Source organism: Argopecten irradians, chromosome 16 (genome assembly GCF_041381155.1).
Source record: "Argopecten irradians isolate NY chromosome 16, Ai_NY, whole genome shotgun sequence".
Lineage (NCBI taxonomy): Eukaryota > Metazoa > Mollusca > Bivalvia > Pectinida > Pectinidae > Argopecten > Argopecten irradians.
Window position 1 is genome coordinate 32,028,704 of NC_091149.1, and position 25,880 is coordinate 32,054,583.

At 35.7% G+C, this 25,880-nt stretch overlaps 1 protein-coding gene across 6 annotated transcripts in view; it reads right to left on the reverse strand.

Annotated features, from left to right (window-relative positions):
• Positions 1–3,309: 3,309 nt before the first annotated feature.
• The window catches only part of LOC138310319 (twitchin-like), a 136,389-nt gene continuing 113,818 nt past the window's right edge, over positions 3,310–25,880 (reverse strand). For 4 of the 6 annotated variants that reach the window (XM_069251486.1, XM_069251487.1, XM_069251485.1 and 1 more), the window contains 24 exons: positions 24,857–25,153; positions 22,403–23,572; positions 20,683–20,772; positions 19,934–20,233; positions 19,206–19,328; positions 18,441–18,725; positions 17,092–17,373; positions 16,135–16,149; positions 14,925–15,006; positions 13,617–13,820; positions 13,059–13,197; positions 12,210–12,409; positions 11,821–11,973; positions 11,211–11,334; positions 10,490–10,967; positions 10,023–10,307; positions 9,412–9,543; positions 9,057–9,221; positions 8,530–8,704; positions 7,817–8,280; positions 7,339–7,414; positions 6,773–6,922; positions 6,079–6,328; positions 3,310–5,655 (listed from right to left, as the gene is read on the reverse strand). In XM_069251486.1, coding sequence (XP_069107587.1) covers positions 5,377–5,655; positions 6,079–6,328; positions 6,773–6,922; positions 7,339–7,414; positions 7,817–8,280; positions 8,530–8,704; positions 9,057–9,221; positions 9,412–9,543; positions 10,023–10,307; positions 10,490–10,967; positions 11,211–11,334; positions 11,821–11,973; positions 12,210–12,409; positions 13,059–13,197; positions 13,617–13,820; positions 14,925–15,006; positions 16,135–16,149; positions 17,092–17,373; positions 18,441–18,725; positions 19,206–19,328; positions 19,934–20,233; positions 20,683–20,772; positions 22,403–23,572; positions 24,857–25,153 — 5,918 coding nt within the window. In that variant the 3' untranslated portion in view covers positions 3,310–5,376. The remainder of the gene's footprint in view (positions 5,656–6,078; positions 6,329–6,772; positions 6,923–7,338; positions 7,415–7,816; positions 8,281–8,529; positions 8,705–9,056; positions 9,222–9,411; positions 9,544–10,022; positions 10,308–10,489; positions 10,968–11,210; positions 11,335–11,820; positions 11,974–12,209; positions 12,410–13,058; positions 13,198–13,616; positions 13,821–14,924; positions 15,007–16,134; positions 16,150–17,091; positions 17,374–18,440; positions 18,726–19,205; positions 19,329–19,933; positions 20,234–20,682; positions 20,773–22,402; positions 23,573–24,856; positions 25,154–25,880) is intronic. The other 2 variants (XM_069251488.1, XM_069251484.1) reach the window with 2 other exon arrangements.

The following is a 25,880-nucleotide window of genomic DNA, read 5'->3' on the forward strand; positions in this document are numbered from 1 at the left end:
AGAAGAAGTTCAAAATGTGTTTTAAAGATGGCGGCGCTGTTGGCGCCATCTTGGATTTGGGATCGAGCCGAAAAATAACAACACTTTGTCAGGACCATGTCAGGATCATTTCATGCAAGTTTCAGTCAAATTGGCACGCAGTAGAAGCTCTTGAGAGAAGTTTCAAAATGAGTATTTCAAGATGGCGGGCTGTGGTGGCCATCGTTGGAATTCGGATCGACCCTTCGAAAAAAATAACAACACTTTGTCGGGACCATATCAGAGATCATTTCATCAGCAAGTTTTCCTCAAGCCAAATAGGTGCATACCAGTAAAACTTGAGAAGGAAGTGTCAAGAATGTGTTTTCAAGATGGCGGCTAGTGGCCGGCGCCATCGTTGGAGTATTCGGATCGAATGCCCAAATTTAATAACAACACTTGTCAGGACCAGTGCCAGGAACATTTCATGCAAGTTATCATTTCTAATACCATGCAACTCGGCACCCAGTGAGAACTGTTGATGACACAGAAGTTCAAGAATGTGTTTTACACTCAAGAATGGGCGGTCTAATTTGGCGGGGTCCATCTTCCTGGATTTTTGGTGGAGTCAGAGCTGACGATCGTCCCGAAAAATAATCAACATCTTGTCATGGACTCATGTCATGGATTCATTTCATGCTAAGTTTCAGCCAAATCGCACCAGGTAGAAACTTGAGAAGAAGTTCAAAATGCTGTGGCGGCCACATTTTACCAATTTATGGACAACAAAACCGGCTGTGGGGGGGGGGCGGCCATCGAAGGGGGGGTTGTGAACTTGGGGCCGAGAGGGACACTGAAATTCCCCGTTCGGGTGGGGGAAGGGTCAAATATCCTCTTGGGATTATTTCTGGGATATCGAGGACGTGAAATCCTCCCGAAATTATAGTGAGGCCACGCACCACTTTGTCAGGACCGATGTCAGGATCATCTTCATGCACTCAATTTAACAGCATCAAATCGCGCACGGCGGTAGACAACTTGATGAAGAAGGCTTCAAAAATTGTGTTTTGTAGAAGCGACCACTGTGAGGCACGGCAATCTTGGATCTTATCGGTATACTAGATCCGATAACAGCTAACACTTTTGAGCCAACATGAGCTTGGTCAGAGTAAACCCTATGTCAGGAATCAGTTCAATTGACAAGTTATCACAGCTTTCAAAATCGCACCAGGAAAACTTGATGCAGAGAAGTTCAAAATGTAGTTATTCAACACATATGGCGGCGATCTGCTGGCTGCCATCATTGGATTTCGATCGTACCCGAAAATTAACCGAACGCTTTGCGGGACCATGCCAGGATCATTTCATGCAAGTTTCAGCCAAATCGCACCAGTAGAACTTGAGAAGAAGTTCAAAATGTGTTTTCAAGATGGCGGCTATGGCGGCCATCTTGGATTTGGGATCGACCCGAAAAATAACAACACTTTGTCAGACCATGTCAGGATCATTTCATGCAATTTTCAGCCAAATCGCACCGGTAGAACTTGAGAAGAAGTTCAAAATGTGTTTTCAAGATGGCGACTGTGGCGGCCATCTTGGATTTCGGATCGACCCGAAAAATAACAACACTTTGTCAGGACCATGTCAGGATCATTTCATGCAAGTTTCAGCCAAATCGCACCAGTAGAACTTGAGAAGAAGTTCAAAATGTGTTTTCAAGATGGTGGCTGTGGCGGCCATCTTGGATTTCGGATCGACCCGAAAAATAACAACACTTTGTCGGGACCATGTCAGGATCATTTCAATGCAAGTTTCAGTCAAAAATCGCACCCGGTAGAACTTGAGTCGAAGAAGTTTCAAAATGTGTTTTCCAAGATGGCGGCTGTGGCGGCCATCTTTGATTTGGGATCAAACCCGAAAAAATAACAACACTTTGTCGGGACCATGTCAGGATTATTTCATGCACTGTTTCAGCCAAATTGCAATGGTAGAACTTTGAGAAGAAGTTCAAAATGTGAAAAGTTAACGCACGGCGGACGGCGCACGGCGCACGGCGCACGGCGGACGACGACGGACGAAACATGATGACTATAGGTCATCCTGACCCTTCGGGTCCAGATGACCTAAAAACCCGAAATTATCGCAAATTGATTTCAAAATACACATTTTTTAAGCAATATTCTGCGTTTAGAAAAACAACAATTATCAGTGTTTTTGGGTCGTTTTTATGTGTTTTTTGGGGTTTTGGGTGTTTTTGGGTATATTTGGGTGTATTTGGGTAAATCGTCGCGCCCTAGCAAGCCTTTTACTTAATAAATTATAGCACAACACCTACTGATAGCGAAAAAAATGTAACCTAAGCTAAGCCTGTGTTTCCGTTAATATCATTAAACAGTTTTCAAAACGTTTGTGTCTTTGAAAATGAGCACATCCATTGTTTATTTCCTATGCATAGCATACAGTAAGCAAAATGTCAGATGGCTTACTAAAACGTCACATATGTCTTTCAATGGTTCTCAATGATAACCATTATCATTGTGCGTGCTTTCTCGCCTCACTGCACTATCCACTGAAGAGACTCGGCATTCTGGTAGCTGGTGCATGCAGTCCGAATCAGAGTAATCGAGATATCAGTATCCAATTCGTCGAAAGTCAGAGCGTCGTCTTCCGTGTATATGGGCGTATGTCACTGTACTGTTCATCTCATCGCCCAAGATTTGCTTGTTGGAGTGGTATCTCTATAAAATGTGCAGGCAGCTACGAAAATTGATCTAAGGGGTGATAGTTGATAACTGTCACAAACCGTTCCCTGTCTTGAAACGTGTGTACATTAGTAATTTTCAATTCGTTAGAATTAGATTTAAATTCATTTTGATTGAAGTAAATACCGTAAATCAACTTATTTGCACGGCGACCAAACTGAGCATGTTTATGCCTAAGGACATTTTCATGGCGACCTAACTGATATGTTCAAGCCTAAGAACTTTTTCATGGCGACCTGACTGTATGTTCATATGTAGGATTTTCATGGCGAACTGATAATGTTCATATGTAAGGACTTTTTCATGGCGACCTAACTGATAATGTTCATATGTAAGGACTTTTTCATGGCGACCTAACTGATAATGTTCATATGTAAGGACTTTTTCACGGCGAACTAACTGAGTGTAATCAAGTCTAAGGACTTTTTCACGCCGAGCTAACTTAATTTCGCGATCTTCCATTGTTGTATAACTACTTTACCTCTACTTTGCAATATAAACATTTTTGCGGTGACGTAATTTCCTATCGCACGTGAAAATGAGGTGGTTTTTTTTTAAAGTAAGCATCATTAAATAAATAACCAATGCATTTTCGTTCAAACTAATAGTTTTATTTCTGAAAAAGAAAACAGCACACCTATAAATTAAGAAACGCAATCTGACAAAGACATTTTACAGATTTGTGAAAAATTACCCATTGTCTTACAACGTGTATCCCACTATCCTCCTTACATACTTAGTTACCAGGTCACAGTAGAAATCCCAGCCAACATCAGCTTCACATGCACGGTCTCACATATCTCCAGACATGTAGGGTTCCGTTGAGCAATTCCGGGCAAATATATTGGGGGGAAAGTCCTTATGCGATGTAAATAACAGGTTAGAAGTTCAACACCATAAGGCCTTTGTGTTAGTTTAAAAACATTTCTAGGTGAAATCCAGATATGGCAAATCGTCAATAATGAAACTCCAAACATGATTAATTCAAAGACAATATATCAGTTACGTCAGCCCCAATCATTTATTTCAGTGAAAACAAATGTTAAAACTATGACGTACTCCTTATCAACGTCATCCAATGGGTAATTTAACACGTTAAGCACGTGACATCGAGTGGTGCTATAGACATGACAAGACTGCACAGTTATTGCACTATTCCATTAGCACATATTCATGCATAACCTTAAATAGTTGTTTTTTTCTGGATATCATAAAAGATTTAACAATTTATGAATATTCTTTCTTTCAAAAACATTTAAACATTGAAATTTATAAAATTGACTTTTGTATTGCTTATGATTATACATTAATATATTTTATCAAAATGTTTAAATTTAATGAATATTTTTTTCAATAATATCTAAATATTAATTTACAAATTTTACACTTTTATATTGTACACAATAATATACATGTATATTATAAATATATTTTATCATAATTTTGAAAAGTAGTTTCTTTCCAAAAAACTAGGTACTATTTGAATACAAAATTTTATAAATATATAAATACCCTACAAAAATGACATGTCATTATAAGATCTTTATAAAATTGTTTATTATACCAAAGATAACCATATAGGTTTTATAACGGTTACTATAGTAACTATAAGGTGCAGATAATAAAAAGTGCGTATATAGATATACTGTCAACTATATCACAATGGCATGGTAAAATGTGGCTAAATTCTGATAGAAATACATGTAGCAGTTATATAATATTAAAGAATGATATATAATCCACTCATAATTTGTTTATTACTAATTTAACAACTGTATATTATCAATTTAGCAGTTTACCATGACTGAATTTTCCAACGTTTACATCTCCAAAGTAGGATGAAAGACTTGTGACTTACATAAATATGTGTTTAATAATCGAAAGCAGTTTTAAATCAGATTTTAAACATTGATTTCAATACATTACATATTAAGTTGTATAATTCTCAGATATATGTAATAATAAATTATTTGTCAATATTTAAATACTACACAGTACATGGTTAGTATCAAAGTAGTGAACTATCTAACAATCACATTCTGGGTAGTGTGGTTTATATATTATTATGTATATATCACATAGGGTTATAGTTCAAATCTTATTCTGAAGCATATATGTATAATGAGTTTTTGCGTATAAGCTTCTGAATACAAATTTTTTCCAGGGACAGAAACGAACACATTGTCATTATGTTAAATCTTCAATCAAATCCAATAAATCCAATACATATTAATTGATTAATTAAATCCTTTAAACAAGCATTAATATAGAACAAATCCATAGTCAACTAAATACAGCAAAAATCAATATATCAAACAACTTGTAGCTCAGAAACATTTAAAAAACCAAATCTCCAATACACATCCGTTTATAAATGAAAACGGATCAAAAGTCACGAAATAGGAACACCACGTTTCCATTTTCCAGCACCGTCTTAGTAAAAGATAAAAAAACTGCTCACAATGCTATCAAAGATCGAGAAGTGCATCAATGTTAACCAGTAACTGAGCACATATCTCCTATTCCACTAACATTGGGTGAGCGTTGATTTCTGTAAACCACTGATGTTAAACGTTACATCGGCCAATCATATATCAACACACAAGAGAACAGTCTATTTTGACCAATCACAAATCGTCACACAGAAGAAGGTTTTCTAAGCTTCACTGTTGCCTTCTCCAGGGCTTGACTCTGGGGCCTGAAGAGCTTCATCCATGGCTGAGGACACAATATCGGTAGCTAGCTGCTCAATGCCTTCAATTGTCTGTCCTTCCTGAGTCTCCTCAGCAGGTACTGATAAGGTCACCTCTGTTTCCACGGATTCATCACTTTCAGGAATAACATCATTTTCTATTGGTTCATCCACAGTTGTAACCTCCAAGCTGATTGGTTGCTCCTTAGAGTCGCTTTCTTTCAGAGAAGCTTCTTCAGTTTCCTTTTAAAAGAGAGAGATGGGGAAGAGACCATTTAGTGGGAAACTCGAAAATCTATTAGATTTCACAATGATATAACTTCTTCTATATTAGATGATTTGTAATTATATTAGACATTGGAATAAAGAGAAAACAGATAATTAAAATACAGATCTAGAACAATATATAAACATTTTAAAATAATTTGAGAAATTTAGTGATTCAAACACTTTTATTTTTATTTGTATGATCGTATGAAATTTATTGAAGGTTACCATATCTGTTGATTACAGCATCATTAAATACTGTATGCCTGTACGACAATGTGGCACCTGCTTTAGTGTTCATATACACCTTCCCCCCCCCCACCTCCCCCCGACACACACACAGACATCCACACTCACAGTTCTTTCCCATTTGAAATTGAGCAATTTGTTGAAACTTACATCTAACACATGACTTGTGGTGTCTTCTTCCTCCTCTTCCTCTTCATCAAATTCCGGCTCCTCGGATACGGGCAATGGCGTCTCCTCGTGGATCATGGGATACATTTCCAGGTCACGGTTGATGAGGTATCGTCGGGAGAAGGTGCGTAACTTGGATGTGGAGAAGACAACTTCCTTACGGCACTTTGTCATCACATCTGTAACCTGAAGCCATTTATCTTCCAAACATCCGGTTGCTGTCAGACGGTTTCTGAAGGAAGATAAGTTTGAATTCATATATATATATAACACTAAACAAAGAGGAGTTATTCACTTATGAAAAAGAAAGAAGAACAAAATATTCATATATCAAAATCAATCATGCTGACTCGCCATTCAAGCATGAACAATTATCAATGAATGTTATTTTTCACCTCTGATATGAAGAGAAAAAATGTCTTCAATATCATTTTGTGATCAAATTTGTAATAATAATAAGAGTGATATAACAAAAAAATCAGCTTTTACAGAATCGACATATATATTAGACAAATATACAATATATAAACCATTCACATCAGTATTAAGATTAAGAATTGTGAAGGAACCTGGTGGGTATGATACATAGTGATATAATGTGATACACAACAGAACGACATTACATGTATACCAATGCCTACTCTGAAAATATTGAGAATAAAATACTGATATATACCTTGGTGTCCTTTTAAGAATTTGGAACACAAACTTAAGCGCCTCCCTGGTGGCATTCTCGTACAGTCCATGGGCATCATACCGATTGTATACGATGTTGGAGTAGGTATCCTTCTGTGTTGGTGCGGCGAATGGTGACTCACCACTCAACCTGAGACAGAGAATTATAAACATTCTATACAAATGTAGCTGGACTGTGATAAGTCGGTTATCATTGACCATTTAGTTCAACTAGAAGTTATTCCATCTTTGCATATCATAGTTACCTTCCTTGTGGATGGTATCAATTGTGACATCGTTATTTTATGAGGAAAATTCAAGTTCTTTTCTGTGCAAAGTATGATGTTATACTGGTAAACACATGGCAACACAAGCAATACCTTCCTACAAGGGCAGATAACTCTGTAATGTGCAAATCCAGAATAGAGCATTGGCTATTGCCCATGGGTCTGATACTTGAACTGCATGCAATCATCTCCTCCTACATTTAATTTGGCAAAAATCTTGTTTCACTTTAGCTGAATAGTTGACAAATGGATACACAAACCTGAAGCAAATGCTACTTACAGGAGGAAGGCCAAAGTTCCAATTGTCCAGATGTCTGCTGGGAATGATGTCTGTTCCTTGGCAACGACTTCTGGGGCTGTGAGTAAAATCAGTTTTATATAAATGTCAAACATATAAATACAGTAATAACCAATACTTAATGCTATTCTTATAATTAATGATGCGCGCAATCAGTACTTTATTCTATATAGGTCATTGTGCCCAAATTTTTTTCAGGACGCAATTAATTGCTATTTGTCAGCGGTGGAGCATCTTTAATGTCATGCCATGTTCACGGTAAAAAATTTGTTTGAGTTATTATCGACAAACATTTATCTAAAATATGACAATACATCAATATAGATTTAGTGAGCAATAATATTACTTTTTACAAATTTACTTTTTGGCTTTTATTTTTTGTGTAACAATTACATAATTAAGGACATTTTTAGTATATTAATGTATTGCATAAGAGACAGAAACCAATTGTCTCCCCTACCTATAAATTCTGGGAATCCCTCCACTGCCACTACTTCTCCTGTCTTGGTGACATTCCTGGCCAGACTGAAGTCGACCAGTTTGATGTCCAGATGTCTCCTACTTGCCATCACGATACTGCTGGGCTGGAGGTTAAGATGGACAACGCCCTGATGTTGTAGATACTCAACTCCATCAAGGACCTGACGCATCACCCTAGCAACCATGTCCTCCGTGTATTTTGTCTTGAATGATAGATGTTGAATGACATTGAGTCCGTACAGGAACTCCAGGACCATGTACAGACTGTCTTTATACAGGTAAGATTCGTAAAGGGAGACAACTCTTTCATGACTAAGAGATTTTAACAGTTCGTATTCGTGTTTTGTGGCATCCATGTTGTCGTGTTGAACAGGAACGATCTTGCCGAGATAGAGTGTATTACTTCCAGACTTTCTACAGCATACCAAGTCTGAGAAACCGCCGCTGAAAAGTAAACGGGATGTAATCAAATATAGATCATATATCAATGCAAAGCGAAACAAAAATCCCAAAATAAAAGAATTTGAGATGTAGTGATGATATTTCCTTAATATGTCAACAAAACAGACATGTAACAATGAAAAGCAATAATTTGACCTATGAACCTTGACATATGACCTTGTGAATATCAATCTTGACCTATGACCCTGTAACAATCAACCTTGGCCTATGACCCTGTGAGATAATTCATACCTGTAAAGAGTGTTTAGGAAGCTGTAAGTGTCCTCGGGTGATCCTTCCACCAGGGTCAGACCTGAGGAGCTGATCTCTGACCCCTTCCTACTGGAGGCCGGGGATGGGCGTGTCTCTACCTCTCTCTGTCTAGCCAGGAGGGCGGCCATATACTTATCAACAGTAATCTTGGCATCTGTAAATGATAAACGACAGGGCATGAAATGTCTTTCTTTATCCAGCCTCATATTGGAAACCGATCATTTTATTGCTGTTGTTTTTGTTTTGTTGACTTTTTTTTTTTTTTTTTTGGGGGGGGGGGGGTCATGAGTTTTTATTGGTCTTAATTTTAATCGAGTTAAGAATTAAATGACATATTACACCTGTCAAATAACTGAACATTTACCCACAAGAAGTGTAAATGACCGTAGTCTCGAATAGAAATGAGTAAGAAAAACATGATTAATGTTCAAAGTATAACATTACATTATAATCTGTACTGAAAAGCATAACACTTATCTACAGAGAGAGATTGTAAAATCACTTACCTGGGTCTGTCCTGGTCTTCACCTCTGTAGAGGCTACACTATATGGACTGATACCAAACTTGTTTACACAGGACACACGGAATCTGTAACTCCTCCCCTGTAGTAGACCCGTCACCAGGCAACACTCATCTATGACATTGGCAGCTACAGTCCAGGTCTCGTCACCTAAACCACAGACACAGAGGAAAAGTTAAAGTACTGAAAGTACTGAAGATGATCACATCAAATAGGGAAATATAGAAGGAGTTACATAGAGAAAAGAAAATGATCTGAATTACCATAGAATATCTTTCACTCAAAGGTTTTTCCATCATATTCAGATCACGACTGTAAAATTCAGTGAAAATGTGTTTACCAAACTTCCTGTAGTCCACCCTGTACCCAGTGACAGGTGTGTTACAATCAGCCATTGGGGGCTCCCAGACCAGCAGCGCCTCTGTACCCGACACCTGGACCACAACCGGCCGCCCTGGCTCCTCAGTCACACCTGCAACACAAATATATATCTGGTTTACGAGTCGGCAGAAAATTGTAGTACCCAGAGAAAAATCTCTGACCTACACTCAGTACCTTTCAACTATGCCATGTACATTTTGACTAAAAGTATAAAAATCTCAACTGTGATCCAATAGAGTTGAACTAATAAATGATAATTCTCAAAACATATGCAGTGGATCCTTGTTATATTGAAGACCTTGGTAAATCGAAAATCTCTTCAATTTATCCAAATTTCAACATAACCAAGGAGAAGGACAATGAATATGTGTAAACAGGGATTATTTTAAATAAAGTGGATTCCACTGTATATCAGAATTGGTTAGGATCCTGAGGCATATATTCCAGCTCTATGTCTCTATATTCATTTTAGAAATCTGCCATACCCATCTAGTATGACTCCATGAATTATTAGTCTGAAATAAATACATGTACCGGGTAGTTTAAAGTTTGATCTGCATGACTACTGACCTCCCACCAGCACTCTTGCCCAGCTTGTTGACTTCCCTGTCTGGTTCCTGGCTACACACTTGTACACTCCCTCATCAAATGGCTTTGACAATTCTATTGTCAGGGTTGCTGTTCCATCTTCAGACAGAGAAGTTCGGAGACGGTTACCCTCGGAGACCTGCTCCTCATTACGGAACCAGTTAACAGAAGGTGTTCCCTCACTTTGTACTTTGCAGGTCAAGGTCACAGTCTCACCTGGCATGAAGGCATGGTCTCGTAATTTTGTGGCAAATAATGGCAATTTTGCTGCAAATGGAAATAAGTTCATCATGATACAACATTAAAGAAATGACATATTGAGAAGACAAAATGATTTAATTATGTTTATATGGGCTTTTTCCCAATTATCGGCTGATTTTGGCATAGGGAAAGTAAACAATTGAGTGACTCTGCCGACTAAACCATGAAATAATAAAAATAAAATTTACCAGGATCAACTTGTTCCTTATCAAAGAGTTCCTCTGGTGTCTGTTGCTGTTGTTTGAATTCCTCTGCTACCAGAGCCCACTCTAGTTCCTTCTGTAGACAAGGGTTGCTGCTGGATACATACTCCTTTTCAACGTCTTTCAACGATCTTCGTTCCTTCATCGTCCCGTCTGACGATCCTTCCTCTGAGTTATCACTCTCCCCCATGGCTTCTTTATACTCACGCACACGTGCTGTGTAGTCAGGCTCCGCCAGAGGTACCAGTAAAGTATCACCGCCCTGGTGGTAGCGTACCTGCCAATCTGCCCATGACTCTTGGTCAAGAAATTTTCCATAGTTTTCAGAGTCTGGATAGATCAGTTCGCCTGAGGCCTTGTCCTTTAGTGGGTACAGACCAGTGTCCTCCTCCTCAATGTCGTCGTTAATGATGGCCTTCAGGCTCTGGACACGGGCACATGTCTGTAGGGCTCCCAGTAATCTCTATAACAATACAAAAATCAAAGTAATGATAGTACTGAAACGCAAAGTCGCAATACATACATAATATCAAAGTAGGACAATTTGGCCAGTGCAAATTACAAATTGTAAATGCAATAGCAACATTGTACAACACATGTATAAACAAATAACTTGAACTGTAAAACATGTGATTCATATTTGTCATGTGATATACTCTTTTTATAGTCAAGGATATTAGAAACGTTTCTATACTGTGGTCCCTACCTCCTTTTTGTTCTGTTTGTGGAATGTTGCGAGGTGTTCTATGTTCAGTTTCGATCCTTGACCACGGTTTGTAGCATTCTTGATCCAAGCATGGTCTAGACACTCTTCCAGTGTAAGACGCTCACTGGAAATAGATATTAAAGAAATTTAATAAATTCAATTTCAATGTTGACATTATTTAATTCTTTGTACCATAAATAAATTGTATAGATGTTTTTTTTCCCCCCAAAATAATTTTTGCTAAAAGAAGATTACGAACTGAATACCAAAACTTTCAATATCTGCAATACAAACATGCCTCGATCTGCCTTTATATGATATTAGAACTGGAGGGACCACACAAACATATTGTGATCGAACAGTTCAGGGCACATAAAGACAACACTGTGCTACATCTCCTTCATGAATAAAAACGCGAGTAACACGAAATATTGATCGATTCGTCGCTTTGCCAAAAATTTAGAGAAAATTAAAAGAAGAAAATAAAACAGTAGTTGTTAAGAAAAGTCTGATCAGGTTACATGAATCAGTAGATTTCGTAAACATAAAATTTCCCACAGTGTCATACACAATTATGTAGAAGAGGAAAAGAACGACTGTATTCCCATACCTTGGTTCTAGAATCAGTAGTTTACTGATAAAGTCTTTAGCTTCCTTGGACACGAGTTCGAATCCTTCATCATCAAACTCCCAGTCACAAGTCTCCACCCACGAAAGGATGTCCTTTTCTGTCCGATCTTGGAAGGCAGATATTCCTGACACTCTGCAAAATCCAAATAATAATTGTTGAGAGATATCCTAATTAACGGTTCGTTTCCACAGAAATAAGATATCAAGAAAAGTATTCGCTGCAAGAGTGATCATCACAAAAATTAATTGCTGTAAAATTTCATCAGGCATATGGAGACGTGATATTTAGTCGACACACAAAAAAAGCTGGTTTACAGCCTAAAAAGCAATATGTATAAATTGGACAAGCTTTATATTACATTTACTTACAGAAGATAAGCGAGAGCGCCAACACTCCATATGTCAGTTGCCGATGACAGAGCCTCGTTACAGACTTGTTCAGGGGAGGTAAACTCTGGGGTACCGTAGTTGCAGCGAACCGTCTGATCAGGTAGAACACGACGTGACAGGCCAAAATCGATCAGTTTGATCTCATCAGAATCGGAAGCACTCAGCAAGATGTTAGATGGCTGAAATAAGTAAATGAGTACATTACATTACCTCAGTTCTATAAGTTTTATAAGAAAATTAACAGGTGTAACATGATAGCAAAAGTGTCTATAATTTTAATATACCTCTATATTCCCAAAGCACAAACAAGACTAGACACTACAAATATAATGTAAAATGTACCACCTATTGTTATCAGTGTAAGTAAATCACGTTATAATAACATTGCTAATAGATGTATCTTCATACAGTGAAACTCATTTGTATTGTCATTGTGGAATGGAAACAGGGACTTAATAATTTTTTTTCAAAAAATGAAATAAAAGGTTTTATGGTGAAATTATTGAATATTTCACCTGAGTGAAAATAGCACTTCTTTTGATATTTTCACTGAATATTAACCGATCAGAACACAGCATTTACTGTGACAATATGGCGGGAATAACATTTTTTTGGAAATATCAAACCAAAAATATAGTATTACTTGCAATATTCCTATTTTTTATTTTTAATTCTTGGAGCATACATGTAAATGTGTTGCATTAGATCAAGCTAAGCGATATTTCAGTATGCCATATTTCAGATAAAGAGCCTTTTCCATCATTTTGCCACACAATTTTTACCTAACACCTGAGTGATTCTCTTTACAACAAATATACCATATTATACCTTAATGTCCAGGTGATAGACATTGTGCTGGTGGAGATGTTTCAGGACTTCTAGGAGTTGTCGTGTGAAGAATGCAGCGTCACTCTCCGTCCAATTATCCAAGGATAAGACGCGGTCAAGGAGTTCTCCTCCAGTGGCGCTTTCATGGGGTCAAGGTCAACAATATATATATCCATAGAAACATATTCAAATATATAGTTACTTATCTCTAATAACAAAACAAAGACTTTGCTCCGCCACATGCTACAGCCAGGATTAATTCTATATTTTTTGTTTATAAAGCCTTTAACTTGAAAGTATAGTAGTATCTCATATTCATACATGTTCTGTGATGAAGGCAGCTGCTGTTAACTTTTCTTGATTTTGAATTAATTTGTTCAAAAACCTTTCCTTTTTTTGCCATATATCTATTTTAAAACTTTCAAAATAAAAATAACTGATTACCATGTCAGAGTAAGCTAAATAATCCGCTAAAACCTCAGATTAACTATGAAATCAAAACTAATTCCTACACCAAAATTATATTTCATATTTGTAAAGATGAATTTGATTGGATACAGTTCTGTGATGATGACTAAGCTCCTATTTGATTGGAAGGCATCAACAGCATCCACCACATTTTTGTGAGAGGCAGCCCGAAGGTTGTACAGTTCTTGTCTGAAGAAATGTTTCATCTCTGGATCAGCGACAGGGATAAACTTGGCAGCGTACTGTTTCCCGGACGATTTGTCAAGCACCCTCCGTACGACACCATGGCGTCCCCTTTACAACAAAATTTGTTGAATACACAAAATTTGGTGGAAGATGGTTTTGTTTCAAGTGACAGTTTGATGTTAGCCTCATGATAACAGTACCACCAATACTTTGGTTATTAGACCAGGCATCAGCTAGTACCATCAGTACTTTGATTATTAGGCCAGTCATCAGTAAGTACCATCAATACTTTGATTATTAGGCCAGTCATCAGTAAGTACCATCAATACTTTGATTATTAGGGCCAGTCATCAGTACGTACCATCAGTATTTTGATTATTAGGCCAGTCATCAGTCATCATTGTTAGTACCATCAGTACTTTGATTATTAGGCCAGTCATCAGTAAGTACCATCAATACTTTAATTATTAGAGTCCAGTCATCAACTTCAATTATTAGACCAGTCATCAGTAAGTATCATCAATACATTGATTATTAGACCAGTCATCAGCTAGTACCATCAGTACTTTGATTGTTTGACCAGTCATCAGCTATCAATATCAATAATGGTTATAGGTCAGGCTAATTTAAAAGTTCACATCCAACACAATGCAGACTGGACAACCTAGATACTAAATCAATCAAATCAAATACAGATCTTTATTTTAATTTCACTGCATTTGATAAGAGGATCTTATAACATCCCATTAGAGGTCACGTTCTGGTGACCTTTAGAAATGGTCCAGAATCTTGAAATTGATTGAAAAATTGTCAGAATTATTTTTGTGTACATAGTCTCGAACAAAGAGCACAACTAAGTTATATGTATATGTATACTAGGAGGAAATAGCGTTTTCAATTGATGTAGCACGCATGGTATAAAGGTCACCAGAAGATGACCCCTTATATTATGGGATGTTGTCAGATCCATTATTGAATGGAGTCGTCATAAGGATCTGTATTTTTATCAGATTAACTTTTAACTTAAGTTTTTTTCATAAACCTGCCCACACCTCTGACCTTGTAGAGAAACCAGGTGACTATAACTTTTACGATAATCACTATAAACATTAGCTTACCATCATTTTGTTTGTACTTACAATTGAAACTTTATACTTATATATCATTACAGCATTTTTTAATTTATTTCAAACAAGGGAAGTAACTACATACCTTCCGAGTTCTTCGAGTATATAATAAAAGTCCTCGACAGGAGCCTCGCGGTAATGAAGTCCGGGGGAATGTGGCAGGCGCTCTGTGGACACAGACGTACATCAAAGTTATTGTGTTTTGTAATAATAAGCTTATAATTAGTAATATTTCCAATTATAATAGGTAAACTAATTTCCCATATGTTGGACATGTGTTTCATTTCTTAAACGTGGAAAATCATGTGTATGAGTTAGGTAAATGATGCAGGAAAATGAAAAAGTTTTTTTTTTTTATCATTATAGAAACAGTCAATATCTATATATCTGAAGAGAAAAATGAATCTAATTCAACAACAGCTTTACATTATAGAGAAATGTTAAACTATGTTAAAAAAGAATGGAGGGGGCAATTTTGATTATATAATGATAAATTTTATTGTAAGTTGGACAATAGAAATATAATGAACACATACATGTAATGTGAAGGAAGCTACAAACATGAGACAAGACAGACTTGTCAAAGAAAACATTAACTTGATAGTTATATGTTGTTAACCAAGTTACAAAGATAATGTTACATAGAAACACTTGGAATACATGGATACTGTTACATAGCAACAAACAGTATATATGTGGTATAAATAGGTTTAGTTATAACAATACAGATAGGACTATACAGAAAGAGATAAGACTTTTTGACATTAAAGGTTACAGAATGGTATTTATTACAATTTTATTGGACTAAATTGTCTTCTTTTATTTCTTATTGTTAATTCTATAATATGTATCTGTATTCATACTAGATTTATCTTGATAAAGGATAGGATTGCCTTGAAAAATTGACAAAATGTTTTGTCTACATTGTCAGGATAAATAAATATTTCCTTGCCCCATATTTACTACTTGAAGTGTTCAAAATTATATACACATGTAATTATTCTCCAAATTCTATAATATCTAGCCAATTTATACCACCTAAATCGTGTCCTCTGATACCAAAATTTCTCCCTTTTTGCTCCTACATTTCACAGAAGACACATACATCTCTGTTTCTGATAATTCTAATAAATTGAGTATTTGTGTAACATTGCAATAAAAAGCATGATCTTTATGAGGTAGGTAGTGTTGACATACCTGAAATATTTAGGTGATAGAAAAAAAGGAATCATAAGTGAGAAAAGAGAGACAAAAATAACATGTATCGTGCAGATGGAAAAGGAGACAGATATTACCTTCAGCTGACGTCTCTGAAAGGAAACCAACAAAAGCAACAGCATTACTGATTTGTTAATTGTCAATTCAGGATAGCAGTTAACTAATCTAACACACAGGAGAAGCCAAATTCTGTCTTTGCATATGATAGAATTATCTCCCTTGGGGTTAGGTATTCATTGTGATCTCATTGTGTGAGAGCAAAATTGAGACGTTTTCTCTGAAATATAGGATGTCCCATTATGCTATCAAACACATGACATCACAATTAATACCTTCCCAGAAGGGTAGATAACTCTGTAAATGCATAAACAGAATACAACTAGCAAGCATTGCTTTATATATAGATTAATTATGTTCAGGGGCACAAAACAAATTACTCTGTATATCTTCGCTTCTACTTTTAGGATGATGAATTGTGAAGCACACAATATAAGTCAATCTTTTAACTCATTGTGAAGAGCAAGTAGCTCAGACCATCTTGAAAGGAAATAAACATTTTGCAAATGTTTGTACTTATTTAAGATTATCTCCCTTTGATATATTAAACTATTCAAGATAAGTGTCATTTTGTTTGATAACAATTAGTTTTTAGATCAGGGTTTGTATTTATGCTATCCTCTTATCCTTTTAAAAACAGGAAATGAATATGACCTAACTTTTTCTGAAAGTTCATTACAATTATACAGAAACTCCATTTATATGAAAATCATGAAGCCCATTCTTCTCAGCTCAAACCCTATTAGAAACAGTATTATACATGGCTAGTGCTGGCTATACATACTCTTATATCTAATTGTACTACAGGCTGACATAGAGATTTTCTTTTCTCATCCCACTCCTTAACTTCCCTTTACAATGACCTTACCCCCTCACACAAGCAAGGTCTATTGCTGAACTCAAAATAGAAAATCACACAAATAAAGACTACTCTACATAGCCACTTAAGCCATACATTTTTATGTATAAATGCTCACCTTCTACTGTGATTTTGGCCGAGCTGACCGCCTTGCCGGAGACATTTTCAGCCACACACTGATACTGACCACAGTCACTGCTCATAACATTATCAATCGTAAGACACCAGTAGTCTGGTGCTTCGTGGACGATTTTCACCCGAGAAGATTCTGTCACTGGGCGCCAATCCCTCATGAATTTTACTGTTGGTGAGGGAATTCCGTCAACACGACATTCCAACTTTGCCCGGCCTCTGTGGTCGACCACGATGTTCCTGACCGGCTCCAGGAATATCGGAGCATCTGAAATATAAGGTAAAGTATCATAAAACTGAGCCAGCGATGATGAAAAGAGAAAGTTTATAGTTATTATAGAATGTAAAACTAGACTCTTTACTCATAGACCATTTCATTCTACATGACAGACCAAATGGATGTTTTACTAAACAAGACAAGATATGGAAGATTTACTTGGGTAACACTTAGAGGTGTAACAATACAGTGGTTTCGAGATCCTAAAACGACGTGGGTAAAGTACAATTAACAGTCGATTAGTCCCACCTTCCAGTGATTACGATGTCATCATTTGACCTAATTTTTGTGATGTCGTAATCACCCGAAGGTGGGACTAATTGTACTTTACCCAAGTCGTTTTAGAATCTCGAAACCACCATATTGACTGGTGCATCAATGTATTGGATTGAAGATTGGCACATCACTGGCATCTTTTGCCCTCAATGTCTATAGTGATACCTCAAAAGTTGTAGTTATCTCCCTTGAGCAATGTTAGCTTTATGTTTAGTAGCTTACAATATGGTGGATTAGACAAATTAAGATGACGAATATAAACTTGTGATCGCTGCAGTGTCTAATTAAGCTGGCTGTTGGAGTAATTTTCAATTCATCAATGCGAGAACTGTCTGTGGGAAACTGAAGATTAATAATGTTTTTCATAATGAATGTGTGCAAAGACATATAAAGCTTATGAAAATAAGACAAATTTTTCATGTATCAGAACACGCATCATATCAAGTCCTCTGTAACGTGACATGAACCTTGTGATACACAGCTCCAAACTAAGACTCTATGCTTACCATTGAATGATTGGGCCAGGTATTCTTTTAAGGTTTTGTAGTACAACTATATATATTTCTATTAGTGAAATGATGCATTCACAAATTCATAACAATTCCTGTAGAAATGTTACACCAAAAATACAATAAGCTACATCATATTTTAGTGCAAAATTGTCTCTCATAAAAAAATACATGATTACAGCCATCAAATGTGTATGTACAGTTGCTGTACAACAAACAAACCCAAAGGGCAGATAACTCTGTAATATCAAACACAGTACATATCACACCTACCTGACATTTCAAGGTTAAATATCCTAACACCCATGCCTTGGTCATTCTCTGCCCGACATTTATACTCTCCGACGTCTTTCTCGCTCATGCGTGAGAACTCCAGTGTGGCGAGACCGTTAGGGGAGATACAAGACTTGTAACGGTTTCCTAGTTTGAGTTTTCGCCCTTGGAAGTACCACCTCAGTTTTGGTAGAGGGAAACCTTTCACTTGTAAGGATATTGTCACAGGTCTGGACTCTGCACCATAAAATGTGTCATCTCGTAGTTTGAATTCAGGTTTGCAAGCTGAAAAAGTAATAATTGTTTGAATGTTAAGCTGAAAATTTTAAACTAGGTTATCTCCCTTATAACTTAATTATCTCCCATTAGTTATAAAACTAGATTATCTCCCCTAGTTATATAACTAGATTATCTCCCCTAGATATAAAACTAGATTATCTCCCCTAGTTATAAAACTATATTATCTCCCCATCGTTATAAAACTAGATTATCTCCCCTAGTTATAAAACTAGGTTATCTCCCTCTAGTTGTATAACTCATTACCCTTAAATATATCAGATTTAGGAGGCAAATTTCCTTTTTAATCTCCAGACATCTGTATGGAAACTGTGAAATTGTAAGCATTTTAAATATGTCAAGATATCTTAGTTTTGATGGGTACATGTTACACTTTTTCTATAGAACATATGGAAAGCTTAATGATAAATCTTGATTTTCACGACATTATGTAAACATAATACAATGGTGCAAGGATGATTCCCAGACCTTTAGTGGGCATAGATTCCAACAGACTGTCAACAGACGAAGCTCGGGAACGTGACCATGGACTATCCAAGCTCCCTCGGGACCCAGATCTACTCAGTGCAGCGGCTGTACCGATGTAGTCATCTGTAATAAAAATTTTATCAAATCAACATTCAAACTCATTATTAACTTCTAGTATCAAAATAAAATATCAATCTTGGCTTCAACAAAGCATAGCGTCAGAATTTGTTGTATGACAAATGCTGTTTAGGAAATAAAGCATGAAATAAATTACACGGCTCTAGCATCACAATAGTGTTATAGTATTGGCTGTAGGTTAGGACTTTTATACTGGAATTTTCTGTAATATGCTCAACATTTATTTTTCCCCTCACAATACATATATTTTATTCCCCCAGCTTGGAAAGGTGTATTAAATATGTCTATGTATATTTGTGGCAAAGCAACAAATTCGTATACATTTGTATTTTGATAGAAGCTGTCAGGGTTGCAGCGGTGTTGTGAAGCTAATCCTAACAATATTGTTCTTAGGTAGGAGGGCTCTTGCTCTACATACAATAGAATATATTTTTAACACAGGCAATAAGTTTTCGCTTGTAATTAACTACCTTTGTTACGTATGATCAAAAGAGGCATTGTGGGTTCACTACATCCAAACTCGTTCTTGGCTATGTTACTATATATATACCTTTGTTACTATATATATACCTTTGTTACTATATATATACCTTTGTTACGTATGATGGAGAGAGGCATTGTGGGCTCACTACATCCAAACTCGTTCTTGGCCTTGACCCTGAACATGTAGTCCTGTTCCTCCTGAAGGTCGTACACATCGAACTCTGTCTCCTCCACGTTATCGATGAGTTTCAGCCACAGGTGGCTCGGTGGCTTTCTCATCTCCACTAAGTAGGTCATGTTAGAGCCCTTCACATATGACGGAACACGAGCTGGCAACCAGGCCAAGGTCAAAAGGTTACCAGCCTGGTTCGTGATCATTGGACGAGAAGATGGCATTCTGGGAGGTACTGTTACATAAATACACATAATTAAACTCATATTCATTTCATTTCTTTTTTGAGACTTTATACAGAAATTGATTTCAATGTTGTTTTTTTTTAAATATTTTTTTAGTAAATGATACATGGAATTTTTCATTAAAAAGATATAATGTTACCCTTTTTAGACTGGCTACGCGCTATACCAGTCTCTAGAATATTAAAACTAGGGGAGATAATCCAGCATCATTATTCTGCTGAGAAAATCTTACCAACATTTTAGGGTCTAGAGACAGTTTAGATATCTTTACTTTTTAATTTATTATTAAGATGATAAAGAATTTTATTGAAAAAAAACTTTGACTATCAGAACTTTTAACGATTATACATTATTATTTTTTTGCATTATAATCAAAATAAATTGATGATTTATAATGATTTTTCCTATTGTCAATAACAGTACTTATAGTACAGTTTACCTCCTGTTAGTACAGAATCCAGATACACAGCCTGAGGAAGATCGTCTGGGTCATTACGACGCTTGTCACGACTCGATCGTCGAGATTTTTCTAAAAACAAAATAAAATTTTAATCAAACATTTACAAACTATAGAATAATTTCATATGTACACCTTAGAATAATTTCACATGTACACCTTAAAGTCATACTTGTTTTTTTCTTATACGAGTTATTATAGTGCAGAATACTTTAGTAATTAAAACTTAGCCATGCAAATTAGCACAGAATACATTAAATGAAGTCTCTCTGGAAATAAACTAGATAGAGCTGTATATATGAAAGATGACAGAAAACTATATTATTGTTAATTAAAACCTGTCTTATTTAGAAAATCTTTTTACCCTCAGAAAAATTAAGATTAAAATAGATTGTTGTGTTATTCATAAAAGCCTTTTCTGCAGACATTAAGCCATTAATTGAAACTTTGTGTAAATCAAATTGACAACATAAGTAGAAGAAAACAGAAATTTTGATTGAATTCTATAAATGACAATATACACATTAGACCTGACTGAATGAAAAATCCATGGATGAGGCCTAAATTGATTTTCATTCCATTTGATAAGCTTAGCTTTTTCAATTTTTTTTTCAGCCACTGGCTTCATAAGCAGCAAATTAGAGATGTTGTGCATAATACAGCGAAACAAACAAAGATATAGGTGTTCTTCAACTGAATTAACTTATACTAAATCATATTATATCTATCAAAAGAAATTTTTGAAGAATCTAAAGATTGCAGTATTTTTCAAAGACCAAAGTCTTAAAAGCAGAATTCTGTATATGTTACATGTATATATTCTACAACTTCAACACTGGAAAAAATTAGTTTTATGCAATAATGAGTCATGCTTTGCATTCACATTTGATTGAAAATCTATAAGGACTAGTTTATTAGCTAATCACTAATATAAATATGATTTACCAGGTATAAACATGTACAATATGAGACCTTGAACAGAATAGGCAAAGTCATGCAGTAGTGGGTGGACATGTCTTATATCATGGAATGAGAATATTATCTGGACAGAAATATTGATGAATGCATGAATACTGATAATCAGAAGGACAAGACTTATTTTTGTTTTGAAGAGGAGATGTTTGAAAAAAGTTCAGGATGATTTGAAGTATAGTTCTTATGTAGTATTTTGTGGCAAGCTGAACATGGGAGCAGTTACCAGTAATGTTGCTTGCTTTGTAGTGGCATTCAATAGTTATCAGCACACAACTAATCCTACATCTATAGCACAGCTATATATAGATTGTTTCTCTAGAAACTGAGAAAAAATATTATAGACCAAAGGTAATTAAGTAAACAGCCTGAATAAAGAAAAATCGGTGTCCCTGATAAACTTCAATTAATACAATTGTAACACTGTACCACAATTGGAATTTGTATTTCACATTTCAGAAGGAGACATTACTAACATTTAAACAGACCGACTGAATCAACTGGGAAGAGGATAGTATATCATTGGGTAGTATTATTTTACACAGAATAGAGGCAATAGGTTTGGAAATTTTGGAAACAAACATAAAAGGTTACATATATATTTTTTTCTGGGCTTAAATGGATTTGAACCTTGTACACACTCAAAAAACACTTTTCATTCAAGAGCATGAGGCAACACCAAAACTCCAAACAAGGCGGGCGGGGCACACACAAGTAACAAGTGGTATACCCTTGGAGACGGAGGCTGAGGATTCCTGTTGCCATGGTGATGGTTTGTCAGCTGGTTTGTAGGATGAAGGCGCGTCTGGGGAATAAGTTGTTGGCTTCTTATCCTTTTTGTCCATGGATCCTTTTAGGATTTCCAAAAACTCACGAGTGAATGGAAGGTCTAGAGTCCTTGGAGGACTTGTTCTTGTCCAGAAACCATGTGACATTGAGTCAGCTGACAAAGGCATGTCGTCATGGTGACGGCGTGACCTTAACTCTGCTGCTTCCATTGATAATGGTGAAATATCTGTCGTATGTCGTCGTGATCTAAATTTAGATTTTATAACAGATTCATATGAGTCATCATTGAATGATGAGCGATGGTTACGAGATCTGTACCTGCTGCTATAGGGCTCGTCGTCAAAGAAATCCAGGTCGTCCCGTTTGTTACGGGACGAGTATCTCGGCCTGAAAGGTACATACTCCTCGTCAGACAAGTCATCATCTAAAGAGTATTTCTTCCTCAGCTTTGTCCGTGATTTAGGCTGATACATGTAGTCCTCCTCCTCAGACACATCCTCATCCAGGGAATACCTCTTTGGCTGTGTATATTTAGACAACCTTGACCTTGGAAGATAGTCCTCTTCCTCTGATGAATAATTAGCTGCTAATGAAGATTTCTTATTACGTGATGAATATTTAGAGTACTTTGAACTTGCTAAATAATCTTCCTCTTCTAAAGAATAGTCTTTCATTTGTGAAGATTTTTGATTTCGAGATGAATATTTAGAAAATCTAGATTTTGACGACATATCTTCATCTTCATCAGAGTTCAAATTGTTATCTTTAACAGGAGGTTTTGATGGCCGATGTTTAGGCCTACTGTATAAATCTTCATCGATAGATGTTGTAGACCTTAATGATTGACGGTCATAGGATCGTGATGACGATGAATATTTAGAAGATGATTGCCTCGCTGTGGGAGCAAAAACGTCTTCATCCGAGCCCTGATCTATATGTGAACCCTCCAGACGTGAGGCATACTTCGACAGTCTTTTTCTTGGTCTGAAATCATTCACTGGAGACAGCGGGGACGATGGATCTGTGGGCCGCGTTTTTTTTACTAAAGGTTTTTTCCGAGGTTTATAATCTTCCAGATCATCCTCATCTTCAATAGTATCCTGGATTTGAGCTGAAATGTTAAGCAACTCTGAACCATGAAAGTCTGTCACACGTCAATCATATTAAAACCAATCCCCTTGTCCCAGTGTCAACTGTTCATTTTAGCTGTAGGTTTGATATTATACACATGGAAATATTTTTGGAAACAATTTCACTTCTAATCTATTCAAAATGAAAAGAATGAAAATACTTGAAATCATTTTGAGATCTTTTATGTGCAGTACACAATACAACTTAGGAATTATCATTTTAAATTTTTTTCTTTCCATTTATAAAGTACCAATCAGTTGAACCTGCAATCCTAAAATTCCATCATGCTGTTTCCAAATTGTTTGTATGATTTTAAGTGTTTTCTTTTTCTCAGGTTTTTTTAACAGATTAAACACAAGAAATTATATTTTTGTCTCTAAAAATAAAATTTTGTTTTTGAAGAGTAGACATATATTCCCTCTTTGCATAATACAGCATTACCTCCCTTGCGGGTAGGTATCCATTTTGACGTCATTATTTTGTGCATGAAATTAACGTCGTTTTCCACGAAAAGTATGACATTACGCTCGCAAACAGATGACATCACAGTCAATACCTACCCGCAAAGGCAGGTAACTCTGTAATATACATGTAGTGGTGAAAAAGAGAATACCCAGTAATCTGTAAAGGGAGATAACTGATGTACACTATAACAGTGATGCTGATGATTATATATATTGATGTGTATATAAAGTGAATGATAAATGCTATAAGTATAGGTTATATGTTAATAGAGTACCATTGTCACTCTACTCACTACAAACCTAACAGTGACATGCTGTCATTTATCAAAATGTTAAAATAAAAATTTAGTACAAAAATAACACTACTTCTAACAACACATGGATTTCTCAGTTATTTTGACATTTTTTTTTCTAATATAATGAACCACATTAATATTCTCACACACTTTGATAAACTTGATCATTCTTTTTTTTACACTTTTTACATTTTTTTCAAAAATAAATAATTATCAATTATACATGTATTATTGGCAAATAAATTGCATTGTCACCCTTTTTTTATATTTTTGAAAAATTGATAAACTGAAAAAATCATTACTGGTTTACTTGTTATTTGATAGACTAATCTACATTTTCTATTATACATTTTTATTTGAATTGTTTGTAATTGCTATTAATTCATTATTTCTAAATTTCATACAATTACTTTTCTCTTTATACAGATAGAATCACCTCCTTTGAATAATTTTCATTCCCCCCCCCCCCCATTGTTCCTATAGATTTGTCATTCACAAGTTTACCTTTGGTCCGGTCCAGCACGGCAGACAGTGTGGGATCACTAGTACCAAACTGGGTCTCAGCCCTGATACGGAACTGATAGTCCCGATTCGGAAGGATTCCTTCCACCATGAAGCTGGTATCCACGATACCACTCGCGGTTCTGGCCCATCCCTGTACAGGTGGTTCCTTCACCTCCACTATATACGTGATCGGCGTTTTCTTGGCATAGGCCGGAATTCGGGCCGGAAGCCAGCTCAGATGGGCCGATTCACCATGATCGGTAATTTTGGGAGTTTCCATCGGCAACTTTGGTGGAGCTAAAGAAATAAATCCATAATTATTCTAACTGATAAGTTTTATATAAAACTAAATATTTCTAGTGTAGCTTGATTTTTGTTATTATAGTAGCACATGTAATTAAATATATGTATCAAATTTATTTTCAAAAACAATTCTTTTTATTACTTTTTGAAGGTAATTTATACTAAATACTACTTAACAAAAATGAATTTTACAGTAACTATTCAGAAATTATGAACAACAATTTTTTTGTTTTTATATAACTTATATATTATCGATTTCTCTTAAAAAGCCCCTGTCTTTTGTTCAAATTTATAAAGAACAGCAATTTAAACTCTGAAAAATAAAATCACTGGATAATGATTAGGTAACAAATTGAACCACACCATGCAAGATAGGCAGAACCATTCAAAGAGAAAATTCAGCAGAATAGATTGAATTACCTTCTTATATTAGTTTACCTGAATGTGTTATCATAATTAGTGGTTTCACTATTTTTTAAACAAAATTATGAATTGATCAGTATTGCTGTAATTGACATTAAAAATGTATCTGAACATGTCTATTAAACATGATACATGTACTAGTGGGTTTTTTCAAATTTATTTTAATTTCGTTGAATTAAACAAATATTAGAATGATGGTCTGTTTTCAGATATTTGTCAATTACTAATTTTCATCAAGTATTAGTATCATTATAAAACAAATTTGGACTTATTATACACACTTTTTGGGTTTATTCAA